This window comes from Homarus americanus, unplaced genomic scaffold, assembly GCF_018991925.1.
Source record: "Homarus americanus isolate GMGI-L3 unplaced genomic scaffold, GMGI_Hamer_2.0 scaffold32001, whole genome shotgun sequence".
Classification (NCBI taxonomy): domain Eukaryota; kingdom Metazoa; phylum Arthropoda; class Malacostraca; order Decapoda; family Nephropidae; genus Homarus; species Homarus americanus.
The window spans coordinates 125,209-149,231 of NW_024747948.1; the positions used below are offsets into that span (position 1 = coordinate 125,209).

The following is a 24,023-nucleotide window of genomic DNA, read 5'->3' on the forward strand; positions in this document are numbered from 1 at the left end:
CATGATACGGTAACTTCACATTTTATAAAGCGATAGATCGATCTCCTCCATCCCACCCTCTCCCATCTCACCTACTGTACTATCCCAGGTGTGTTCAAGGCAGGTGTGTTGAGGGCAGGTGTGTTCAAGGCAGGTGTGTTGAGGGCAGGTGTGTTCAAGGCAGGTGTGTTGAGGGCAGGTGTGTTCAAGGCAGGTGTGTTGAGGGCAGGTGTGTTCAAGGCAGGTGTGTTGAGGGCAAGGACTATACTATTAATAGTAGTAGTAGTAGTATTATTATTGTTGATATACTATGATTGTATTATTATTATCATTACAGGTGAACGGGCAGGACGTGAGCGGTCTAAGCCACACGGAGGCAGTCAAGGTGTTCCAGGAGGCAGCTGAGCCCATTATGGTTCAGGTGTTGCGTCGACCTCACAACAACAACACCCAGCAGACCTCAACACCCTCCACCCCTACACACCCACACACCTCCACCACGCCCACGCCCGCTAGTGACTCCTCCACCCAACACGAGGAAGAAGTGAAGAAGGAAAGGAAGGAGGAGGAGGAGGAAGAAGGTGATGAAGGAGAGAAGGAAGATAGGGTGGAGGAGAGACGGGGTGACGGGGGGTCAAGTGTCACAACGGGTACACAGACGGAGGTAAGTCACTTGCAGGTTTTTCATTGCTGTCTCTGTCTGTTTCCCTGTCTGTCTGTCTGTCTGTCTTGAAATAGCCATCTGTTTGTAAACGTTTCTAAACCTGATTATCTATTGGAAGGTCATAATACAGTGGTAAAAAAAAAAGTCAGGTTTTAAATTCAATATTCCATTCTGGATTAACCGCTTGAAGGTCAGAGGTCAGATCAAGGTCAACAAGTCACTGGTGATGAAATTGTTTGTTGTCAATTTTGTTTTTCAGTTTTTTACGTGTTCTGATATTGTTGACATTTTGTTGAAAGGTTGTTAACAGGATTTAGGTCCAGTATATAGAGAATTCGATTTTGTTGGGTATTAGGTTAGGTGTGTTTTATTATTATTATTATTATTATTATTATTATTATTATTATTATTATTATTATTATTATAAGTAGTAGTAATAATAGTAACGTTAGTAGTATATTTTATTATAACTATGTCTCTTCTCTCGTCACAGATCTCGTTGATGGGCGTGAGTGAGTGGGCGGTGGGTGCGGGCGAGTGGGTGGGCGGGGAAGGCGAGGGCAGCGACTCGGACTCACCTGACGGGGACTACATCTTCCCAGGTGACCTCCCGCAGTCTCTCTCCCAGTTCCTCGAGCAGGAGATTGACATAGAGGTGAGTCTCTCTCTCTCTCTCTCTTGTTTCTCCATTGATGTAGCCTTTTCAAAACTCTGTGTCTAGGAGCGACGCTTAAAAAAGTTTCCCCTGAACAAAAGCAAAACGTTTAAAGAGTCGTTCGTGTAAGTCACGTCACAGCGACTCACTCGTTTAGGATAAAAACTCACTTGTACAGCGATTATTATTATTATTATTTTATTATTGTTATCATCATTATTATTATTTCTATTTATTATTATTATTACTACTCTTTCTTCTTGAACGTTAGATAGCGCCGTGTTCACAACTTTAAGAGGCGTGGTAATTATTAGGTTAAAACAAAGCATCGTCAACAGAATAACACCCATCTCTAGTGTATATATCCATCCACTATGTTTTGTGGTTCGCCGGTGTGTTGTGTTTCACCTTCAAACTGTGACCTACTTTTGTTATGTGTCTAGTGAACGTTCGAGCCGGTGTGACAAGTTATCGTAGTTATAAAAGCCAGTGACAAGTTATCGTAGGTATAACAGCCATTGTGACAAGTTACCATACAGTTATAACAGCCAGTGGGACAAATTATCATAGTTATAAACAGCCCGAATGACAAAATTATCATAGATACAAAAACACGCTAACCCAACCGGCAGCAAGGAACGAATGTGAAAAACAAAATAGTTCGTTACGGAAGAATTGACAATGGCAGGTAATTATAGCTGAAATGACAGACATAGAGATAGAAAGACTGTGGTGATGGATTGACTTGAAATTTAATGATAAAGTGTATGAAGATATATGACCTCGTTCAAGTAATGGAGATATACTGTACGATATGTTAGATTAGTTTAAGTTTGTAGTGTGTTAAGAAAATATAAAGTTTAGTGTAAATGGGAGGTAAAAGAAACAAGAGTAAATTGGGTAATAGGCGAGAATACAAATTAAGGTACAGTCTCGTTCAAGATTCTTCGAACACTACTGGAGACAGCTGGCAACTCAAGGCCGTTTGTTTACTATAGTACGTAGTAAAAATTATGAGTAAATGTAAAAGTGATCGGTGATTGGTTACTTAGTTCCCCGTTGCTTAATTTAATAGTTGGGCTTTGTTGTTTCGAAGAATCTTGAACGAGACTGTACGCATAGAAAATTAATGAGGGGAGGAATAAGTGAGAGAAATGATTATAAAGGAGAAAGGGGATAAATAAAAAACAAGAAGCAAGCGACAAGTAAAACAAAAAAAATCGTGGAAAACACAAACAAGTGTCGATATAATCAAGAATAAAGATGGAAATAAGTAAATTAAGTGAAAAGACGATTTAAAATAAGGTGAAAAATAAATAAGGAAAGGAAAATTAAATTACTGGCCTCCTTCCCTTTCCCTTCCCCTCTCCCTTCAGCCGAATACTCTTCCGGATTTTGAATTTCTCTTCCGGTTACTACGAGTTCTGGATGGAGACTGTTGGAGCGAAATTACCGGGAATGCTCAATTGTTCTGTTTGTCTGTTTGTCTGTCTGTAGCTAGGTGCATCACCCCCCCCCCTCTCCCTGTCTCTCTCACAGTCATTGTAGGATGACCCGGGTTCACCTCTTGGGGTTTCGAATCCTTTTGAGCTCAGAGATGAACCCACAGGCTATACTGAATTTGAGGAAATTGGTGTGTGTGGTGTGTGTGTGTAAAAGCGTGTGTGTGTGTGTGTGTGTGTGTGTGTGTGTGTGTGTGTGTGTACGATGACGAGGAAGAATGAATTGTGCCAAGCCTCGCGGTTGCCCAGGATGCCTCCACGTAATCAATGATACAACACCAATCTCGCTGAGTTTTTTTTTGTGTAGAGAAAGTAGGGTGAAAGAAGATTAGAGGTGGGGGAAGGAAGTTATTGTTAGGAAATTGAAGAAATTTAGGAGGAGGTAAAAGAGGGCAGGCTGACCGCCTAGCTAAGCTAATAGTGTGTTAGGGTTGTGTCATGAGTTAGTTATGTTCTGTCGGTACAGGCACTAGACAGCCTACCCTGTCCCATATATGGGTGTTTTAAGGGCCTTATTTCATATTCCGCCGACCCTACTGGCGGATGCTGGTCTAGGGAGGTTGTCTATTGCCTGGCCGTGTAGATCGGGTGGTAATGGACCTTTTGAGATTTGGTAACTTTTTGGGAACCATGTATGGTTGTTGTCGTTATCTGGTGGGAGTCTTTGAAGGAGTTCTTGCTCTGGTCGTTCTATCTTTTGCCAGATTCTGCTGGCCAGGGTGTGCAGCTGCTGGTTGATGGGTTTTATTCTCAGGTCTATGTAACTCGGCTGTGGTTCTGGTGAAGGGGTATCTTTCACCTGTGGCGAATCTTAGGGCTTCATTTTGGACCACCTGTAATTTTAATATTTGAGTGGTGCTCATAGTATGAAGAGGTATTGCTGGGTAAGTTAATATCGGTGTGATAAATGATGTCACCAGGCGGAGTTTTATTTTATCAGGAAGCGCTTTAAAGCGGTATAGTTTTCTCAGCTCTCTTCTTGCTTTTTCCTTCCTGTTGTGGACATGATGGGAGTAACCTGTCGTGGATATATGCAGGCCCAGGAGGGTGCCTCTGCTTTTGTATTCTATCTGGGCATTACTGGTTACTAATGGATGGGTTTTCCTTCTGCATAAGGGTGTCACTGTGAATTTCGGGAGACTGGTTTGGATTTTCCATTGTTTTTCGTAATTATTTACCCTTTCTAATTCCCGCCTGGTGTTGGCGACCTGTAACGCTCGCGATTTTCCTTGATGTGTTGTTATTTGAGTGATGTCATCTGCATACATAATATCTTCGTTACCTATTCTAGTGGGAGGCGGGGTGTCACTTGTGTAGATAATATATAGGGTGGGGGAGAGGACGCTGCCCTGAGGGACTCCGTTCATGAGTGGGAAGGTCTTTCCTGTGTTGTCCTACCCTCAGTCTGGCATTTCTGCCGTCAAGAAAGTTACAAAGCAGCTTTTCAATGTTGGTGGGAAGTCCGGGTTGGAGGATCTTATATTTTAGACCGTCGTGCCAGACTTTGTCAAATGCCTTCGCTACATCCCGGAGAGTTAGATTACATTGTCTACCAGTCGCTGTGGCTCTGGCTGTTTTCACATGCCAGGGCTGTCGCTGTTGTGGTGGACTTCCCTTTCCTGAACTGAGGTCCAGGTCTTTGTGATTAGGTTGGAGAAAGGGGCTTTGGTGATTAGTTAGAGGAATTAGAAGTATCTTAATCTCCCATGAATGACCTGATTAAAGACAGTTGGCCGTACACATCACGCCCACGCCCATTCCTATATTTAATCCTAATTTTACACCCATTACCATCCCCCTGTACTTCCACCAACTCCCATTACTATACTTTCACCACACCTTGCCCACGCCTAATCCTTTCATGACACACACACACACACACACACACACACACACACACACACACACACCGCCTAACTTTTGTATCAATATTCATTCTTCCTCAGCCAGAGAAAGTCTGCCGCCCATTGTCTTTGTGGGTGGAGGAAGGGAAGGAGGGTAAAATATTGGTGTGTATGGGGGGGGGGAGACCTCCTCCACCCTCTGTGTGTTAATGGGTGGAGGAGTGAGAGAGGGAAGAAATAATAAAAATACGAGAATAACAAGACTATAAAAAGTGTGTGTGTGTGTGAAGGGAGAACAAGAAAGGCAGGCAGGAAAAAAATAATAATAAAATAACAATACCTCCTTCTACTAGTAAGCGACCTGGAAATATGGGTTGCTTAGCTGCCATTATTTCCGGATTGCGGAACGGCGGCGGTATGTGTTTGTGGTGGTTAACTTTTACCATTGTTAGTGGTGGCGGCGTCCGTTCACTGTGGTCCTGGGAGCGGTCACATTACATGATGGTGTGGCCGGTGTGTGGTGAACCCCTATCTTGTTTACCATTTACTGTACGTAACTCTTCAGGTGTCGACATGGTTACTGGGAATTTGATGCCATTGGCTGTTCATTGTTACGTCATAAGCGGGAGCCAGATGCCTTTTTTGTTTCTGTATCACAGTTTGTTGGGGATATTTTTGTTTACTTACTAAGCCTTGAAAATCCAATTCAAAGCCCGGATATTTAGAGGCTGGTAGGATAATATCTCTCTCTCTCTCTCTCTCTTTCTCTCTCTGTCCAATCATATATCTCCCTCATTATTGCCTTTTCCACCCCTACTCTTTCTCTTTCCTCTTCTCCGTCCCAGAAGTACGTTTTTTCCCTCCCACAAACACCTCTTCCTCCTCCATCCCCTCCCACAAACACCTTTTCCTCCTCCACAACCACCTCTTTCTCCTCCTCCCACAAACACCTCTTCCTCCTCCTCCACAACCACCTCTTCCTCCTCCTCCCACAAACACCTCTTCCTCCTCCTCCCACAAACACCTCTTCCTCCTCCATCGTCTCCCTCAAACAACACCACCTCCTCCTCCTCCCTTAACCGGGCTTAACTACACAAACAATTCATATAAAACACTAATAATTAAACTCGTCCAAGATATTTACACCATGAAGTATTCTACCAAGTTTCATTTAGATCCACCAAGTTTTTGTCGAGTTATTGAATAGAAACCGCAGCTCGTACGGACAGACAGGTTTAAAAAAGAAAATTCGGGTGTGGTTCCCGCTATCGTCATGAAGTGTAGAAAACGAGTTATTGTTGTTGGGGGTGACTATGGCCTTACACTCACCCGCCGTGAAAAAAAAAAATATATATAGTATATGTCCAACTTTACGATAATTAGGTAGTTTTCCCCCTGGTTGGGCCGCGGTTGATGGTATATTGTTTGCAAATTTTTCGTCTCGTTGAAAAGTTTATTATTTGAGTGTAGTAAGGAGAGATGCGCCATCGTTCCTTCCTATTGTTTCAAATATATATATATATATATATATATATATATATATATATATATATATATATATATATATATATATATATATATAATTTTTTTTTTTTTAGAATATTATAATGGATTAGTGATCATTATGCAGTGTTTATTTATCGGTCAGTGATAAGATATAGAGTTTAAGGTTAGATTTACGCTATATTGAATAGCATAGTAAAAGAAAGTATATAAACTCTTATTTATTGACACATTCCCACTGTACTTGTGAGGCGTTTGGCGGTATTTTTTTCAGCACCTCACCACTGGGGATCTTGGAGGCACTAAGATGTGTAGGATTCTTTATTAATCAGTGTATGTTATTGGAATGGTTACGTTTGCTTCTCTGGGTACAAAAACTATTTTCAGTATCCCATTAACAATTTATCTTAATCTACCCGTTAGGCCTAGGTACGTTTTCTAATTTGGTAAATTGAGAGAAAACGTCATTATCTTGAAATTTGATTAAAAACTAATTTGTCACAATGATGGTCCAAGTGTACTGTATAATATATTTTAGAACCAAATTAAACTTCAAAATAAACAATAGATGGATATAGGTAGCAAAAAATAAATCCGAAATTGGGCAGAGAAATCACCCCTTAAGCGCGTCTGGCAAAGAATTCCAACGTAACTACTATCGGATATTGTCAGAGTTACGCAGCTACACCTCTAAGTATCGTCGCTCATTTTACGCTTGTAGTCTCGAGTTTTTCACGAATCACATTGCAATTTTCTATCGGAAATAATAGGTCTCGTATTTTTTAGCGAGAGAAAACTGTCATTGAATCACCAGTGGATGTGTATGAGGTGGGTAATTTTAGCGACAATCATAGTCATTGTAGGAGGAGTGAAACCGACCGTTGAAATTTTCAGCGCTTTGGGCACTCTTCACCTGCAGTTTATATAATATTTCAGCATAAATTTCATGATCTTTTCACTAGTCTCGTTCAAACACCGAAACAAGAAAACGAGTTGAAAGATAAATTAAACGCAGAATAGTGTTGAATTGTGGACCAGTAGAGAAATAATGAGGGCAAGTGAAGCGTGAGAGGCGGTGGTTGGGGCAGGAGGTCGGAGATCACTACCCCACCCACACCTTTCTTGCGATATATTAATTTGTAACCTGTCAGGCGCAGTCAAGTGAAAGAAGTGGGAAGAATAAGAGACGTGGGGGGAAGGGCTGGTACTTCATCATTCTTTAAGGCAATATGCGAGATTGCAAATTTAATGACAATTTTTGGCTGAAGGGCAAATATGGCGCGCTGTCCTTAAGAATTAATGAAATACAAGAAATCGATCTCCCATTAAAACTCTACAGGATATCTAGAAATAATGGAATTATTTTTGTGTGATTATTATTCTTTTATATGAAACTTTATCAAATAATGAAATGAGTTTATCTTTGTATGTACGTTATAGTTAAGCTTTATATATATATTACGTTTATATATATATATTTTTAAATAGTTCCTTTACCTTACTAATGAGGCTTCAGGCTTCAGCTGTGCTCTCCTGCATGGCATTTTTCGAGCGTTTTTAGTGCTGTGGACGAGGAGTGGCGAATGTGTCGTGGATTACGTGGGAATGTCTCCCACTTGTGTGAACTCTTTAATTTTCCACCGAATTATCCAGTTAGGCATTCTTGAAGGAGGCATGAAATAACCACTTTTGAATTTTACACCTACTTTTATTTTTAGGGTGAATTGTTACGTGAGAAGATTCGCCAAGACAACGTGCTCATACACACATTGTTGGGCGTGTTTGTGCCCCACGCTGAGGGATAATGAATATGATTTGAATATTTTTCATCAGTGTGCTGTATGTAAGAACAGGTGATACGATAACAATGAAGACAATGAAAGGAATTTTTCTTCAAACCATTATTATAAATAGCAATTTATTTTTGTAATTCCCTACGATTTCTTAACAGTTTCTCCCAGACTCAAACGATTGTGGATATGCTCTCTCTCTCTCTCTCTCATTTGAAAATATTGCCAACGAAGTACAACTTATTTGCACTACACGGAATGACCCGTAAAAGATATAAACAAATAATAAAACATGTAACACGATGTTTCTGCAACAGGTTACTGAATAAACCTTTGAGCTCTGGTGCACTGCCGAGTTTTTTTTTTTCCAGGGTACGGGAGTTATGGTGTAGGCGCGGCCTGTGTGTACCGGAAACCTAAACTGGTTCCCTTTTGTCGATACACGTCAATGTATATAGACAAAAGGAAACCAGCAGGGCGGATTCTGGATTTTTTTTAGAGACAATACATTGAGGGTGACTGATGCCCATTAAGTTTTAAAATATATTCTAAATTAAAGTACGGATGGTCCCAATCGACAATTTGGTACTATATAGTAAAGTTTAGTTTCTTCCACCTTAGACCGAGTTCGTGAAATTTATATACTTGTATTTGTGTTATTTGTTATGTATAAATATATCATGATACAGAGTGTTGTTATCGTTGTTTTTGCTAACCATGAGACGCGCGGGGGGGTGACTGGCGTATAAAACAGCCCACGTGGTGATAAATTATAGTTGACTTTCACATTAATTAGAATAGAAAAAAACTTTATAATACATAAAATAGATTAAGATGATAATATTTTTTTTTTGTCTGTAATTTGATATTGTATGTTGGGTAGGCTTTTCCACCACATTTAATAGGATTTGTCACTTCTCACACCATAAAAGAGATTAGTAAAGAGGTAGTAATGATGAAATTTACACATAACATTATGAAGAGCTCGTAATGTGATCTTTCCCGGGGGTGCGAGAGAGCCTCAGGGGACTGCGAATTTTTTAACGGTAGTATGATCATTTTTCCCTGCACTTTGAGATGTACAGTTCGAACACATCTCACTGGCCCACTTATCTTGTTCCACCATTGTCTGCTGGCATAACGACAAATGTTTTGGGTAAATTCGTTGGCTACTGATACTAAATTAACGTCATAACACTCGTTCAACGATTGCCTGCTGACATCTAATGTAATGACTTTCAACTCATCCATTGGGTACTGACAGCCGAGACATCATGACTTCCCTCAGTCATTGATTGCTGTCAGAATGAGTCATGTGTTTGTGATTCATTAGTTTTTGATTAATAACGTTGTATGTTTCTCAACCATTGGGCCTTGACTGATAACTTTATTTGTGTACTCAGCCGATAACGTCATGTCCCTCAACCATTGGCTGCTGAGTCTGTTGAAACGTTATATGATTGTCACAAAGCTATTGGCAAGCGGCATCGTCATTTGTTATACGTTTATTCGTTGGCTGCTGAAAGTAGGGATAACGTCTTTAGTCACGCTTTTTTAGTCACTCAGGCAGATACAATAACACCAGACACCTTGGTGGTAGACGGTCGGTTGGTAGGACTGTACAGCAGGCACAGAACAATGTAGTAATTCACGAGAGGACTACATCCTTGCGCACCATTCACGCGTAACCAGAGCCACGGTTTAATAGACACATAACTGGTTTTTACGATGCCCTTAATCCTTATACACGACCAAGACAGTTAACGACAGGTAATGAGGCACCTAGCGGGGGTGGGGAGAGGGTTTAAGGTGACTGTATATGTAAGGTAAAGCTAGCTACATATTGGGACGATGTACATTAGTACTTAGCCTCTGGGCGGAAGTGTAATATGCTGTGTTATACCTTGAAATGGAGTAAAGACTAATATAAACACAACGTAATCATTTCACTTTTGATTCAGTGGTCAGGTTTGAAAAGTACGTGTCATTAAATTGGCACGACGGATAACAGGTCACAAAGTTTTACCCATTTGGAACACTCATAGCTACAGCTAAAATAATATAATAAGAGGATTAACCAGCCTGTTCCCCGCCAACAATCACTGAGAAGTTTTCTATAAAAAAAAAAAAACACCCGAAATCTAAAATTGGTGAAGGCAGCTCCTCTGCTTTAACTAACACTCGAAGGTCATGGTGTTATCACTCCATCTCAGAGCAGTTTACACTTTGTTGGCATGTGCGGTGTTTGTCATTCATCGCGCCTTTTAGGAATAGCATTCCCTCTAATATCATAATATTTGTCATTTTAGGATATTCTGTTTGAAGGCATCCGACGGTATTTCATGGCCTCTATGGACGTAAAAGTTGCCTTTGAGGTCGGAGTCGTGTGTATTCAGTTGATTTGCTGCCTGCACAAATTTGACGTTCAGTTTTCTCCTCTTTAATGTTGAAAAGAAGAAGCTTTTATGTCGGGCAACTGAGAACTCGTCCCCACAACCTCCCCCTCTTCACCTCACCCGCCTTGTGTGTCTCCTTTTACATTCCACCTCTTAACTAAGTCTACATGCCCTACCTTCTCTCTTTCTTATTCTGACTCTTGCTCTCATTTTTACTTTCTTCCTTGATTTTATCTCTTGTATTTTTTTTAGTATATATATATACGTTCCTCTCATGTTCTTGTTTTTTCTTACATCTACTTTCTTTTTTCTAGTGACACTTGTTCTCTTATGCAGAGCTTAATTTTTAAAATAAGAAGTAGTGTAACCCAAGTGGGCCAAGGACAGATGCTGCAGAGGAGCCGACCAAAGCTTGTAGGGACTCGTATACTACCTGTTTATAAACAACACATAGGGGCATATTATCCCTCTAAGCTCAGGTCAAGATATTAAAGAACAATACAGGGGCGGATCCAGGAATATCAAAAGGGGGGGTCCAAGAAGTTGTGGGTGGAGGAACATGGGCGAGCACTGTGCCCACCCAGTGGGGGGAGGGGGGGGGCTATTTTTAAGTCATATACACTTGATATTAGGAGATATTCTGAGGACAATAGTAATACAAAATTGCCGGAGTACATTACTGCATTAAAGAAAAAGTATTGGAATTTTCTGATGAAAAGGGGTCCATTCCCCCTGGACCCCGTCTCCCCTGGATCCGCCCCTGCAATAGCTTTATTGAAACCAAATCTGGGTAAATATTTGTTGTGGGACTTATTTTGCTTAGCCATGGTGCAAAATAAGTCACCTGTTACTTATTTCAAAGCGGTAGATATTTTGCACAACACTGCACAAATTAAGCATTGCTCTCACGTTTTTGCCTCCCATAGTCTCACAGTTCTCTACTGTTTAAAAAAAGAATAATTCGTCTTATTACCAGGTAAACTAATACCATGGTCGGACATACATCTTTGTACCTGTCTCCATTAAATTTTCACATAATTCTATTAAGAAATACTGTACTAGTTCTGGTTTTCTGATGCTTCCCAGAAATGTTCATTGCTTGGTCTGTCAGATTAATTGACCAGCTTACAATAACAAGGGCGTGTTACCAGTTTAACGTCAGCGTTTATCATCCTTTAGGGTCTCATGAGGTCTCTTATTATTTTTGCTTCTTTATCGAGAAGTCTGTTTTTCGTCTTCAGTTTGTTGCCTCTCATCTGTTCCAAGCATTTTCAAGCATCTTTATTTCTATATATTACTTATTTTCCTAATTTGTTTACTTGTGTAATTTGTCATGAGATGATTTTCTTTTACCAGCATTGAGACTGTAACTAATTCCTGCACATAGCTGTTTGAACATCTCGGAATCTATTCATTACACGTTCAATGTTTTTCACCGCATCTTCTAAAAGTCTGTCATAAGATTTTGTTAAAATTTGGAAGTACTGAACTGTAATTGTTTCCTGTCCTCTTCAGCAGGAGTTCCTATACTCTATAGCCTCAGTAACTAGTTGTTCTCTCATCTCCATCCCCTGTGAGAAAATTTCATATAGCTTTGGAAAGAAATCTCTCCAAACTTTCTTAAGACATGAAACTGATAATGTTGCACGTAATACTTCCTCCCACCTTTATTAGGAGATCATCTTGGAACGTACATCACCTGAGGAGAAGTTGGGGTTGACCCTCTACTACAGTAGTGCCCCAGCACCTCCACCTACTCACATGGCCGAGCAGGATGAAGGTGTAGGAGTAGCTGAGGACGAAGGCTTGTGTGCTGAGGACTACAAGGGTGTGGTGACGGAGGTTTTGGTATCACAGATTGAACAAGGGACAGTAGCCAGCAAGGATGGTCGTCTCAGAATTGGAGACCAGATTTTGCAGGTGAGTTATGATTCAATATATTGTTTTAATATGATTATAAGTTATGGTAAAAATTGACCCATGCTTTCATTTACAAATAAAAACCCCAAAGTTACAAAAATAATTGCCATTTCCATAATTTTTCCACCATAATGATGAAACTAAGATTAAAAGGGCAGGGTTTTTTAATACCAGTAAGGTTACTTATCTCATTATTCTCTAACACTCGCAATGTGTTTTGGTCTACAAATAAGCTTTCAATGTGTCATCATTCTCCTACTGTCACTATAAACCTACAACACAAACTCACTGGGATCAAGTAGACTTGTCTCTACCAGCACATTTTTTTTTTTTGGTCAAAAACAGTTGCTTGTTTGACCAGTTTTTTCTCATTTATTTTTATGTAATGTGTGGAAAATTAAATAAAAGACAAATTTTTATATTCTTAAATTTCATATGATAATTACAGTATGCACAAAAAATGTGTAGAGAGTAAAGAGGAAATGATTATTATTTGCTTATAATCATTGTGTATGCCAAAAATTTTAATTAAAAAAGTTTTGCAGCATTTTTTGGTGTTGTTAGACTTGTATTCTTTTTTTTCTTAATTTGAATTGGAATTTGTAAGGGAAAATATGCTTCAATTTATGAGAAATCATTTTACAAAAAGTTTTCTGTAATTGAAACTTTTCATAAATTGGGGAATATCTGTAGTACTGTACATTACAGTAGACCCTTGCCATTCTTGGGGGTTTGGTTCCAAGAAATGGCGCGAATTGGCAAAACCGTGAATAGCAACTTATACTACCTTAGTGCACTACTGTATACCTGTACCAAACAACTGACTAGCCGTGGCAGCACTCATCCACTCTTTTAACTTGACTGATAATAAAACTTTCTTTGTCAGGGTCATCACTGACGTCTGCCTTTTACATCTCACTCCACTAGCATCACTAGCACAGACACTAGGCAGTCTTTTAGGGGCCATTTTCACACAGAAACACTAAAGTTTTGAGAGTACAACATGAGATGCTGCAGGGGGGTGACTCATTGTGCTGTGGAAAAAGTCTTGCAAGCTAGCCACCATCTACTTACCGTACTGTGAATCGTTGAAATCGCAAATTCCAGAATGGCAAGGGTCTACTGTATATACTATATAATTTTTATGCTACACTCAAAGATTGGAGTGTCTACTGAAGTAAAGATACTGTAGTACTGTACAGGTAATTGCTTTAGTATTTACTTCGTTCACAATAATATATTGCAAGAAAACTTCATCTAACCATGCATACATTTATTTTACATCGCATCTCTATTTTTATTTATTTACAGTACTCCTGTAGAGACTTGACTAATCTTTTCAGCTGCCTGTACTGTATGTCTGCAAACTGATCTTTTTAATTAGTTTCCATATTTTTGGTGCTTTTGCCTCTTGCTTCACAAAGTTCATTGTGTTCTGATAGATTTAAACTTTTCGCTAAAACTAATTTTTTTACATTCTCGCTCATTATTCCTCAAACAATAATGATTTATGATAAATACTATTCCAGATCAATGGTGTAGAGCTCACCACAAGGGCACAAACGGAAGAACTATTTGCTGGCTGTGGGACCAGAGTCAGCCTTCTTGTCTCAAGAACTCAGTACTATGTAAGTCATAGAATAAAGTAACATGAATTGTTTAAAATTTTAGTACAGTACTGAAATATAAAATTTGAAATGGATATTGTTATAAGTTTTCCCTTGTCATTGAACATACACTGTGTACCAATATTTTTCATACAGCGTAGTTTGAACCTATTTATAAGGCCGCTGGTCTTATAATTACAGACACTGAGGCAGGTTTAGTGCCCGTGTTAGTCACCGAAGAAAATTGACATTTTATGAATTTTGAGGTTGACCTAAGCAATTTAGCAAATGTTTGTAATGTTGGTAAACAACACTCAATAAAGATTAAATTGTATATATTTCAAATCATGGCTCTTTTTAAATAAAGGAATACATATAAGTATGCAGTATTAAAAACTAGAACTTTCAATTTCAGAGTTCATCCCTGTATGCTAAGTACAAAGTCTTGGTATTATTATTATTATTATTATTATTAGTCAACACCTACACCATATACGTAGCTAAAGTGGATTTATTAAAGCTGTATGATAAACCTTGCTTGATATTTTCAAGGATGAAGATGACTTAGTTGAGGGGGAAGTACTGGAGGATGTTGTGGAAGAAGATGAAGAAGTGGAACTTCTTGATGCAAATTCTGAATTCCATACCAGCAGGTTAGTGTCTGAGATAAGTGTTAAGTTTATATTGGATGGTTATAAATTATGAGAGTGCAGTTCAGGCATACAAGTACAGTACAGTATTTGTTTCACTCTTGGATTTGGATGTTCAAGTACTGAAAGAACTGTAGGGTGTCAAAGAGTGTAATTTTAATGATTCTTGTCTTTTGTGTGCTGAGAAACAATGTGGTAATAAGTAACTGTCATCATTTAATATTACTTCCACATTATCTTAGTAAAGATGTTTTATCACTGCTTCCCTATTCCTAGGTCACCTGTATTATCAACCAAGAGCAGTGCAAGTGTAGAGAAGAAAGATCTTCCTGAAGATGAGAGCCACATTAACACCTTATGCTCATCATCGTCATCATCATCATCCTCTTGTGAGAGGAAACCCACCAAAAAAGTATCTTCAGCATCATCCACATCATCTCGGGGGTCCCAAGTGAGAGGTGGCAATAATTCCTCTACAATGGACCGGGAGTTGATTGCCCTCGATGAGAAAATGGCTGATCTCACTCAAGAGTGTGAGCAACTTGAGGCTAGTCATAAGGCTACCCAAAAAGAACTTGAGCCTCAGTATAAGGTTCCACATGAACAGCAACAGAAAAAAGGTGTGAAAAGTATATCATGTAGACCACCTGCAAAAACACCCTTACCAACTGGTTCAGAATCTGAGCATATATATGAATCCATCCCTGATGTGAGTGAATCAGATGAACCTATTTACTGCGTGCCATATGAGCCTGGTCGAATTCGTCGGCGCCATCAACAAGCAACCATCACATCTCGTACTAAACAACCACTACACCAAAAACCAACACAGATGCAACCACAGCAGCAGCAACAAAACAGTGGGCGTGGTACACGAGGCAGTGGCACAAGCAGTAGCAGTGGAGGAAGTGGACGTGAGCGACGTGCAGTGGAAAGGCAACAGTCAGTGGAAAGATGGGTGAGGGAAAATCCTCATCCACGATCACCTACCAATACCAAATCTTCGGCTCCTATCAGTAACTCGGTAAAACGTACTGATGTTCCCCAAGAAGAGCGGGACTCTTCCTCTGCCTATAATACTGGTGATTCTACGGGCAGCACACACCGGCCACCCCCAACATTAGAGTTAAGCTTGGGTCAAGACCCCTCCCTTAGGCAATCTACACTCACCTTGTGTCCACCAACACATGACCAGTCATTACAGGTTAGTAAAATCTTTTGCTTGGATCTTTATCCTTGTTTCCAATTTAAAACTTGAAGGCCAATAATTGTTTGGTAAGAAAGTAATTACGGTACATCTAAAATGATTTTGGCAAAATTTTTTATTGTTATTTATGTTAACTTCACCATAGAGTACAATGAATAGGGATCTCATAAAAAGACATTTGTAAAGAGATCAGAAAGCTCTTCTTCTGTTATTCTGTAATATACTGTACTGTTATATTATATATTTGAAATGTAGCATCATTATGCTCAGCAGATGGGCTATGTAATCTTAAGACAACTTATTTATTTTGAATTGTGGATGGGGGGAGGCTTTTCTTGCATAGAATTTTGATAGTTTTGTAGTGTTGATGGACTCTGGGAGGCAAATGGGACAGTATACTCTGCAAAGGACAAAACTGTACAGTATCACACTTTTCATAAAGAACCAGTACAGTATTCCAGCTACTGTAGGTTTGCCTATTACACATGATTATAGGAGATTTGTTTAGTTTTATGAAAAAAATATGAGTACTGTATATACCCATACATTTAAAGAGCTGTAGGTCATAGGTAGAGGGAAATATACGAGAGAAAATTAATTTTCTTAGGTGAGAGGGACAAGAAATAAAGGAGATAATTGATGATGAGCTTCCATTAAAGGGAACTTGCATATACTGTACTGTAGTAAGGGTGGCACATGGCTAATGAGCTGATCAGTGGCAAAGTGGATAAAAGTACAGTAATAGGAGCTAACATGAAATGGCTTTTGTTGACATATTCCCCCAGGGGTGTCATTTCAGATTTTGCTGGGGGGGCATCACCATTACATACAAAGAGTAGGGGTCAAAATTCTGCTCCACCGTGGTGGTGCTGTAAAAGACGGAACACGTTCCAACACGTTTTATATTTTCAATTTGCATCTGCCCGGTGTGGACCATGTGGCTGCTAGCAAAATGACTTACTTTCTTGCTGCTATTCAGTTTATAAATGATAGGCAATGGGAACAATGAAAATAGATGAATACAGTACTTATCATTTTGTTTAATTATGCATAGTAAAAATTCCATTGAGATATTCTCACCAAATCCAAATTTGTCTATGAAAAAGGAATATAATTACAATTTTCCTTGGAGAGCAAGACAGCCCTTGGGAGGGACAAGCCAGGTCTTGGGGAGAGTGCCAATGACGCCCCTGCCCATGGAATTAGTGGTAGACATTGAAAGAGAAGAGATAGATCAACTGGTGTGGAGGAAACGTACAGAGGAAATGAGGGACTGATCATTACAGTAATGAGATGAATAGCTTTAGTGTGTACAGCTGTACTGTATTTTGTCTGACAGTGATAAATATGACTGTGGAGTGCCATGCCATATATAAAGCAGTGTTCCATGTAGAGAGATGCAGGAGTGTTTTAAAGGGAAAGAAGTTTGTGCAGAGGTAAGAGTATTTGACAAGCCTGAACGAAAGAAGCCTAGTTTTCGGGATTCATACTTTATATTGGAAATCTGATGGTCTCAAGCGTTTGTATTTTGATGGCATTGGATATACCGTACCGTTATGATCATTTGTGCCCGATTGTGCTGCGGACTAGAGGTTTGTCATCAAGGCAGCAGTAGTACAGTGTCCACAAAGATTTGTTCCAGTTTTAAGTATTTTTAATACAATAAATTCAAAAGTGGTAGAATAATGCAGTTTGTTGCTTAAGAAATTGACTGTTACATGTTTTTAAATGAATTGCAACATATGCACCATTAGTGGACCATACCTGTAGTATATCCAACCAATACTCCTCTTCAGTCCATGTGTTGACCAACATATCCTTCATCACTCTTCTGTTGCCATTGGTTATCCTGGAAATCATATTACATGACATATCCCCACAAAAGAAATCTAAGAGCATAACATCAGGTGACCAGGGGGGGAAGGGCTGGAGATGACTAATCATGTCCAATGCACCTGCCAGGGACATTCTTGTCAAGAAAATTACACACAATCAAACTATAGTGTTAAGGCTCACCATCTTCCTGAAAAATAGCAAATGGTTACAGCTCTGCATACCAGATGATACATTATAAGCTTCTTATGTGCAGTCGCCACCTGTATTCAAACTTTTATTATTGGCAACTGGACACTCAGTTTACGAACAGTAAATCAAGATAAACTTTGGGAGTTAAGCAACAAATGAAAGAATTGCACATGCATCTTTTTTGGTTTTGTTGTAATACAATTTTTAAAACGGAACAGACCTTTGTGGACACCCTCAATATAGAAAATGTATTGTAAAAATTTACTGGCCATAGGCATTAGAGTGGTAGAATTTATTTTAGGGTAGGATATTTCTAAAAATCATTTGCTTGCCATAGAAGACAAATATACAAGTTACCCGTACATCACCCAATCACAATACAAATTGTGGCAACTGTACTGTAGCTGCTGTAGCTGCTGTTTATGCACCAAAAATAGTTAGGGAGCCTAAGAATAAATTATTAGTTTAGTGATTTGATGTAAATTTACTCACAAAGAGGTTGTAATTGACAAGTTAAAAGTGGTGACAATTTACAAAAAAGTAGAGCTTATTTATTTTAATTTAATTTATTTTCACTTCAGGTTAGTCTAGAATCGGACACCTATTCAGCTATCTCCTGCGATAGCTGCAGAAGGTGTATGCGACTTCCACCCCTGCACCCCTCTCTACCACAGAAGACTAGTGTACGAGGCCATGAATCAGATCATGGAATAAACACTGCCTCCCACCAAGCTCACTCATCCAGTCACAAAGTTGCACCCCCTGACAGCGAGAGCAATCGCAACTATGTCACATTTCTTCCAGCACAGACAATGTACACCAATGCTGCAAACCTCCAACAGACTATTTGGCTTCAACAGCAATTGTTTAGACAGGCTTTGAACCGGGAGAGCACTGCCCCCTCCACACCGACCACCTCGGCTCGAGGCCTCCCTCCCAGGGCACCTCCTCGCACTCCCCAGGATCAACCTGTCAAGATGGAGTGGAAGGTAAGAAACTTATGTGAATTTTATTGGCTGTAAGTAATTCAGTTTCATATAAATTCATTTGAAAAATTCTTATTCAGTACTGTATATATAGTTTATACAGGCTGAAGAAAAAGTTTTAGAATTGCAACATTTTACTGCACATTATCAAGTTTATATATTTGTTCACCCTACACTAATTGTTACTGAATGTAGTAAAACAGTTGCATTGAATGTTAAATCAAAGGCAATAAATCTATTTGTTATTGACTCCTTTTGAGTGAAAAAAAAATCCCTGTTTGAGGCATAGCATAATTGACTTTTTAAATATTCTAAATGTTTAATTATTTCAAAGATTAATTATTAATTAACACTAATTACTCAAATTTTGTAATTTTTAACCCAGATCCTTAAGCAGCATGTAAAGTTTTACCTTTGTACATAATCTGAACACGTTAGAATCAGAGGCTCAGGGCCCAACCATAATAAACAGAAGCTGTCACCAGTTACATTGGACAGTGGCAACTTAGCTCCCTTATAATCAGCCCTGCAAGAAAGCTTATTATCACCACTTTCACCAGTGCATAATACATTAGTTCACATCCATGTGTATATTGAACAACCACAGGAACATAAGGCATCCCTGTCTTATACCCACATATATTTCAAATGTTTCAGTTTCATTCCCATTTACTCTTACTGTTACCCTGCTGTTCTCATAGAATGCATTTACTCCATTTAATAGCCTTCCTCCCATCCCAGACATTTGTAATGCCTACCACAATGCTTTTCTTTTCACCATATTGTACGCTTTTCAAAATCTACTATGAATCATTAAAACCATCTGTAAATAATAAAAAACAACATAAACATTAAAACAAAACAAAAAAAATTATTAAAACTAAGAAAAAAGGCAGATTAAAAAATATATGGTTTTTTGGGTTTGTTTAAACCATTTGGTTTAAATCAGCCAACCCTGACTATTTCACATTCCTTGAATGCTTTGAACATAAATATTTGCTTTGCTCACTAAGGTGATTTGTCAGGGATATTTCAGTGCTCATTCTCACTTCCATACAGAATTATTTACCACAAGCTCATTTCAATATACAAATACTGTAGTACAGTACTCATTTTCCATCTAATGTTTTTGTAGTCTTCACCAAGATCTTCATTTCACAGTTTCATATTTTAAATTTTTTCCAAATTGGTTTCTGTATTCTGTAAATTTTTAATGCCTCCAAATTATTATTCACTTTTCTTTTATAAATCATATCTTACTACACTCAGAATTTTTGTATACACAGTTTACAATTTACCCAGATCTGGCAAATTTACCCAGTAACTCCATTCTGTGTTATGCTTGCTGGGTACAAGTGCTTTGTTGAAACCCTGTTCACATAAATATTATCTTCCAAAATGGTTCATATGTTTCTACTTTGTGCACTTCACCTATTGTTTTTTAAATTTAGAGTCTAAACATATTGCTCTACCAGCCATAGGACATCCTTCAATACTGTACAGTATATTACTGTAGTTGTAAAATATCCTTGGCAAATTCCCTTGAGTTAAGAATACAGATATTAAGTGCCCCTATTCTCATGTTAATTTTCCTTGACTGCAAAGAAAATATTTCAGCTTCACCTGCATAACCTCTGTTTGAGTATACAGTGTATGATATAAGTATTATTGTACTTAAAACGGAAATACTTAACAGGTAAAGCGGCGGCCTGATGGAACCCGATACATAACACAGCGACCTGTGAGAAACAAGATGTTGAAGGAAAGAGCACTCAAGATTAATGAGGAAAGAGCAGGACTGACCACAGACGATGATGCCATGTCAGAAATGAAGGTAGTTTTAACTTCTATCCTATGTTTGGTACTTTGCAACTATCTCATGAAAACATCTGGTAGATAAAAAGAATGGAACAGTAATTTTTAGACAGTCTCACTTTAAAGCAGATATTTCCTTGACTTACTGTACTTCACAATGCTTTCCTCATCTTAATTAATTTTTATAAAATATAATTTCCAGGATTAATTGGTTGTTTGATTGTGGTAATAACATCCCTGGCAGCACAACAGCTTAGGTCATATTCCACCTAATTAACATTTCCAGTATCAGTCTTTGATATCATGTTAGTCTTCTAGACATTTTTCATTAGATAATTGTACTTAAATATGGCTTTAAGCAAAAGGTACTGTAGTCATCACTCTTAGTCAAAGATCTCTGCTTTGTACTCTTTGAGTATCAGGAATCTGTAATACTTAAGACGAAGAGATTCTCAGAAAATAAGTAATTATTTTTTTTATTTATCTATGCCATGGACAAGCCTAATTTAAACTTTGTCTAAACCTTGGCATATGGCATTGATTTTATGGTTGTACCCACACAACTTAGCTCTGGTCAAGTACTGTATATAAGAAATATTTCAATCTTTTATCACGAATAACAACAAAAATGCTACATTAATTCACACAATCACATCATCAAGACGATCTTATTAATCCAATGAATTCACTGTCTAATTTCTGTCATTCAACAATGAAATCCCAGATGTTACCACGCTTTGTTACAGAGTCGCAACATTTCATGACAGGAAATTGTTTAGCCACAATGGCTGCTGTAGCTTAACTGAGGTTTTTCTTTTGCACATGACTGTATGCAACTCACTGTCAGTATAAAACTTAAGTACTTTGTCTCATTTTATCTTTGCCATAAATTATGGTAACTACACTACTGATCACAACGTTTCCTTAGTTACTTTTGGGGGAAATTTCTACATTTTCTGTGATACTAAGCTCTTTATGTTTTCTTTTTGTACTACAGCACTCGATACCTTTACTTTTGCATTTGTTTTGAGACACTAAGGGCAATACAGTACACCTGCTTAAAATGCACAAGCACACCATCAGCTGAGTGATCTAGGCTAGGTCACTCAGCTGATGATATTTGAAGGGAATTTGGAAATACTTACTTTGGAAAGTTAGTTATTTCCCCCCATAAAAAATTTGGATTCCTGATGAATTGAAGCCATAATCAGAGGGGTAGAAAAACTGATGTGGATATAAAAAATCATGTCAGATTTAATGTACCTATCTATTGACATTTTGAGGCCTCTAGGAATTACTCTTCCTTTGTGTACTGTACTGTATGTGTTTTAGCATTTTGCATTTCAACCATTTTTATTTTTGGCAAATATTAACATAAACGGTTCATTTATATCTACAGTTGGGACGATACTGGAGCCGAGAAGAGCGGAAGCGTCACTTGGAGAAAGAACGGGAACGACGACGACGACATGAGCTCCTTCGGCGACAGCAGCAACAGCAGCAACAACAGGTGCCTCATGCTCCAGATGAACCTCCCTCAGCATTGAGGACCTGCACACTTGAAAATGGGGTCCATCAGGCACTTTGGCGTGATCACTCCATAAGAAGGAAGACCTCATCCACCTTAGAAACCAGTCACAAGAAATCTTCTACTTCTAGGAAGAGAGATGTAGAGGAAACTGCATACGGAGCTCGAACTCCCGTTCTTCCCGCAAACCCTCCACCGTCACAACAGATGAAGGGCCTCCTTTCAGTCACCACAGTCTGAAATTACCAAGGATGCAATATTATCAAGTATGCTTTGTAAAGTAGTTTATTCAAGTTAACATCAGACATAACCCACTGACACTAGTTTTTGAAGAAGCATCCATGTCTCTTGGATTGTTGCTCTTGAAATGTTTCTACACTGAACTGTGTTGGAAAATCAGTTTATCAGACCATTCATTATTTCATACACACTGTGTTGCCACTAATGTATTTTTCAACTGTGGAATAGATCATTAATATAAAATATATACACAGTTGATAATGAACAAGTGCTTATTCCTTAGTAAGAAAATGCTCTACAGAAATAGGACACAACTATTCGTGTCAGCTTTGTGTGCTTTGAATTTTATAAATTATTCTTACAGTGAAAACCTGTCAATCGTCAATGCAATATATTCTACAGGAAAAACATAAGTGACTGAAAATATAATACTTTGACAGTTCAATTTTCTCATAATATGTGTTACAAGTGAAAACTGGTTCATTTTCCTGAGAGAATAAGTGATATGGCAGCATTAACATGAAGGTGAAAAGGTTAAAATTAAAGTATCATATGATACTTCTGATAATAACAGTGTTTACATACTCCTTATAATAGAAGTGAAACAGTTTATTAGTGGAAAAAAAAAGAACATTAGTGCTTTATTTGGAGATGTTTGGTAAGAGATGCTCAATGAACAAGTGATGCCAAACTGTCATCCAGAATGTGATGTTGACTGTGGGAGGTGATTGCCACATACACCATGATATTAATGTCATATTGGATATATAGTTCTTTTATATAGCAATGAAGACTGCTCATTGAACTCGTCCATTTGTTTTATACTTGTTGTGGATGTTCTATATATATATATACAATATATATAATAGGTGCATTTGGAAAATGAAATTTTTTTGAGCTTGATCATGTGGTAAGGACCAGGTTAAGTCAGCAGCACCCCTGGTGTTAGTGATCCAGCCCATTAAGAATTCATTAACCAAACTGACTCTAGCTCTATACCTTGGCTTTTGTGATGATTAGTCAACTCCCAGGCAAAACCCAATTGTATAAATGGTGAAATGAGTCTAGAGAGATACACCAAGCTGCTTGTAATTTGCAGGAGTCATATTCACAGGTAAAGCAGTACACATCCCAAATAAAGTCCCTAGTCTCCTTCGCTCTTCTTTCCCCTAATGATTTTGACGTTCGTCTGTATACTCTGTATTGATGTAAATTTGTGTATAGTAAAAAAAGCTTTATATTGACTATGGCCATTCAAGAATATGTTATGCTTTAAAATAAAATTATTGATATTAAAAGTGCATTTGATTTTTTTTCTATGGCAGTTCATTGGTCCTTAAGTAGTGTTACCGCCACAGTAGGATAAGCTAGAAGAGAGAGGGATAGAGAGAAAGAAAGGGAGACAGGAGAGAGACAGAGGGAGTGTTTACAACGAACTTTGGCGAGGTGTTAAATGTGAAACAGATGGTCCTCGTCTCGGGACTGACTAACTCCCTCCCTGTGGGGTTCAGAAGATAGTTTCTAGCCGTCCAGCGAGCTAACAAGTCAGGGAGCTAGTACTGTAAGTCCTACATTAGACCCGAAACACGTAAGTTTTATATGGTTTAACACCCCACTCTACTCAAATATATCATATGTTGTTGTTAATAGTGAAAGAACGTACAAGTGATTTAATTATCTCATATGTAACACATGTAATTTGTACTCTGCAG

At 38.5% G+C, this 24,023-nt stretch overlaps 1 protein-coding gene across 1 annotated transcript; it reads left to right on the forward strand.

Annotated features, from left to right (window-relative positions):
* Positions 1 to 306: 306 nt before the first annotated feature.
* Positions 307 to 23,612, forward strand: LOC121879889 (E3 ubiquitin-protein ligase PDZRN3-like). The gene is made up of 9 exons (XM_042386672.1): positions 307 to 643; positions 1,137 to 1,298; positions 12,008 to 12,253; positions 13,783 to 13,881; positions 14,413 to 14,513; positions 14,787 to 15,714; positions 18,324 to 18,731; positions 20,425 to 20,562; positions 21,943 to 23,612. The coding sequence occupies exons 1-9, from the start codon at positions 392 to 394 to the stop codon at positions 22,309 to 22,311; spliced, it is 2,703 nt and encodes a 900-aa protein (XP_042242606.1). The 5' UTR covers positions 307 to 391; the 3' UTR covers positions 22,312 to 23,612.
* Positions 23,613 to 24,023: the final 411 nt, after the last annotated feature.

Coding starts and splice junctions, on each gene's coding strand:
- LOC121879889 (XM_042386672.1), top strand. CDS start 392: ATGGTTCAGGTGTTGCGTCGACCTCACAACAACAACACCCAGCAGACC. Junction 18,732..20,424: donor CTGTCAAGATGGAGTGGAAG/GTAAGAAACTTA, acceptor AATACTTAACAG/GTAAAGCGGCGGCCTGATGG. Junction 20,563..21,942: donor ATGCCATGTCAGAAATGAAG/GTAGTTTTAACT, acceptor TTATATCTACAG/TTGGGACGATACTGGAGCCG.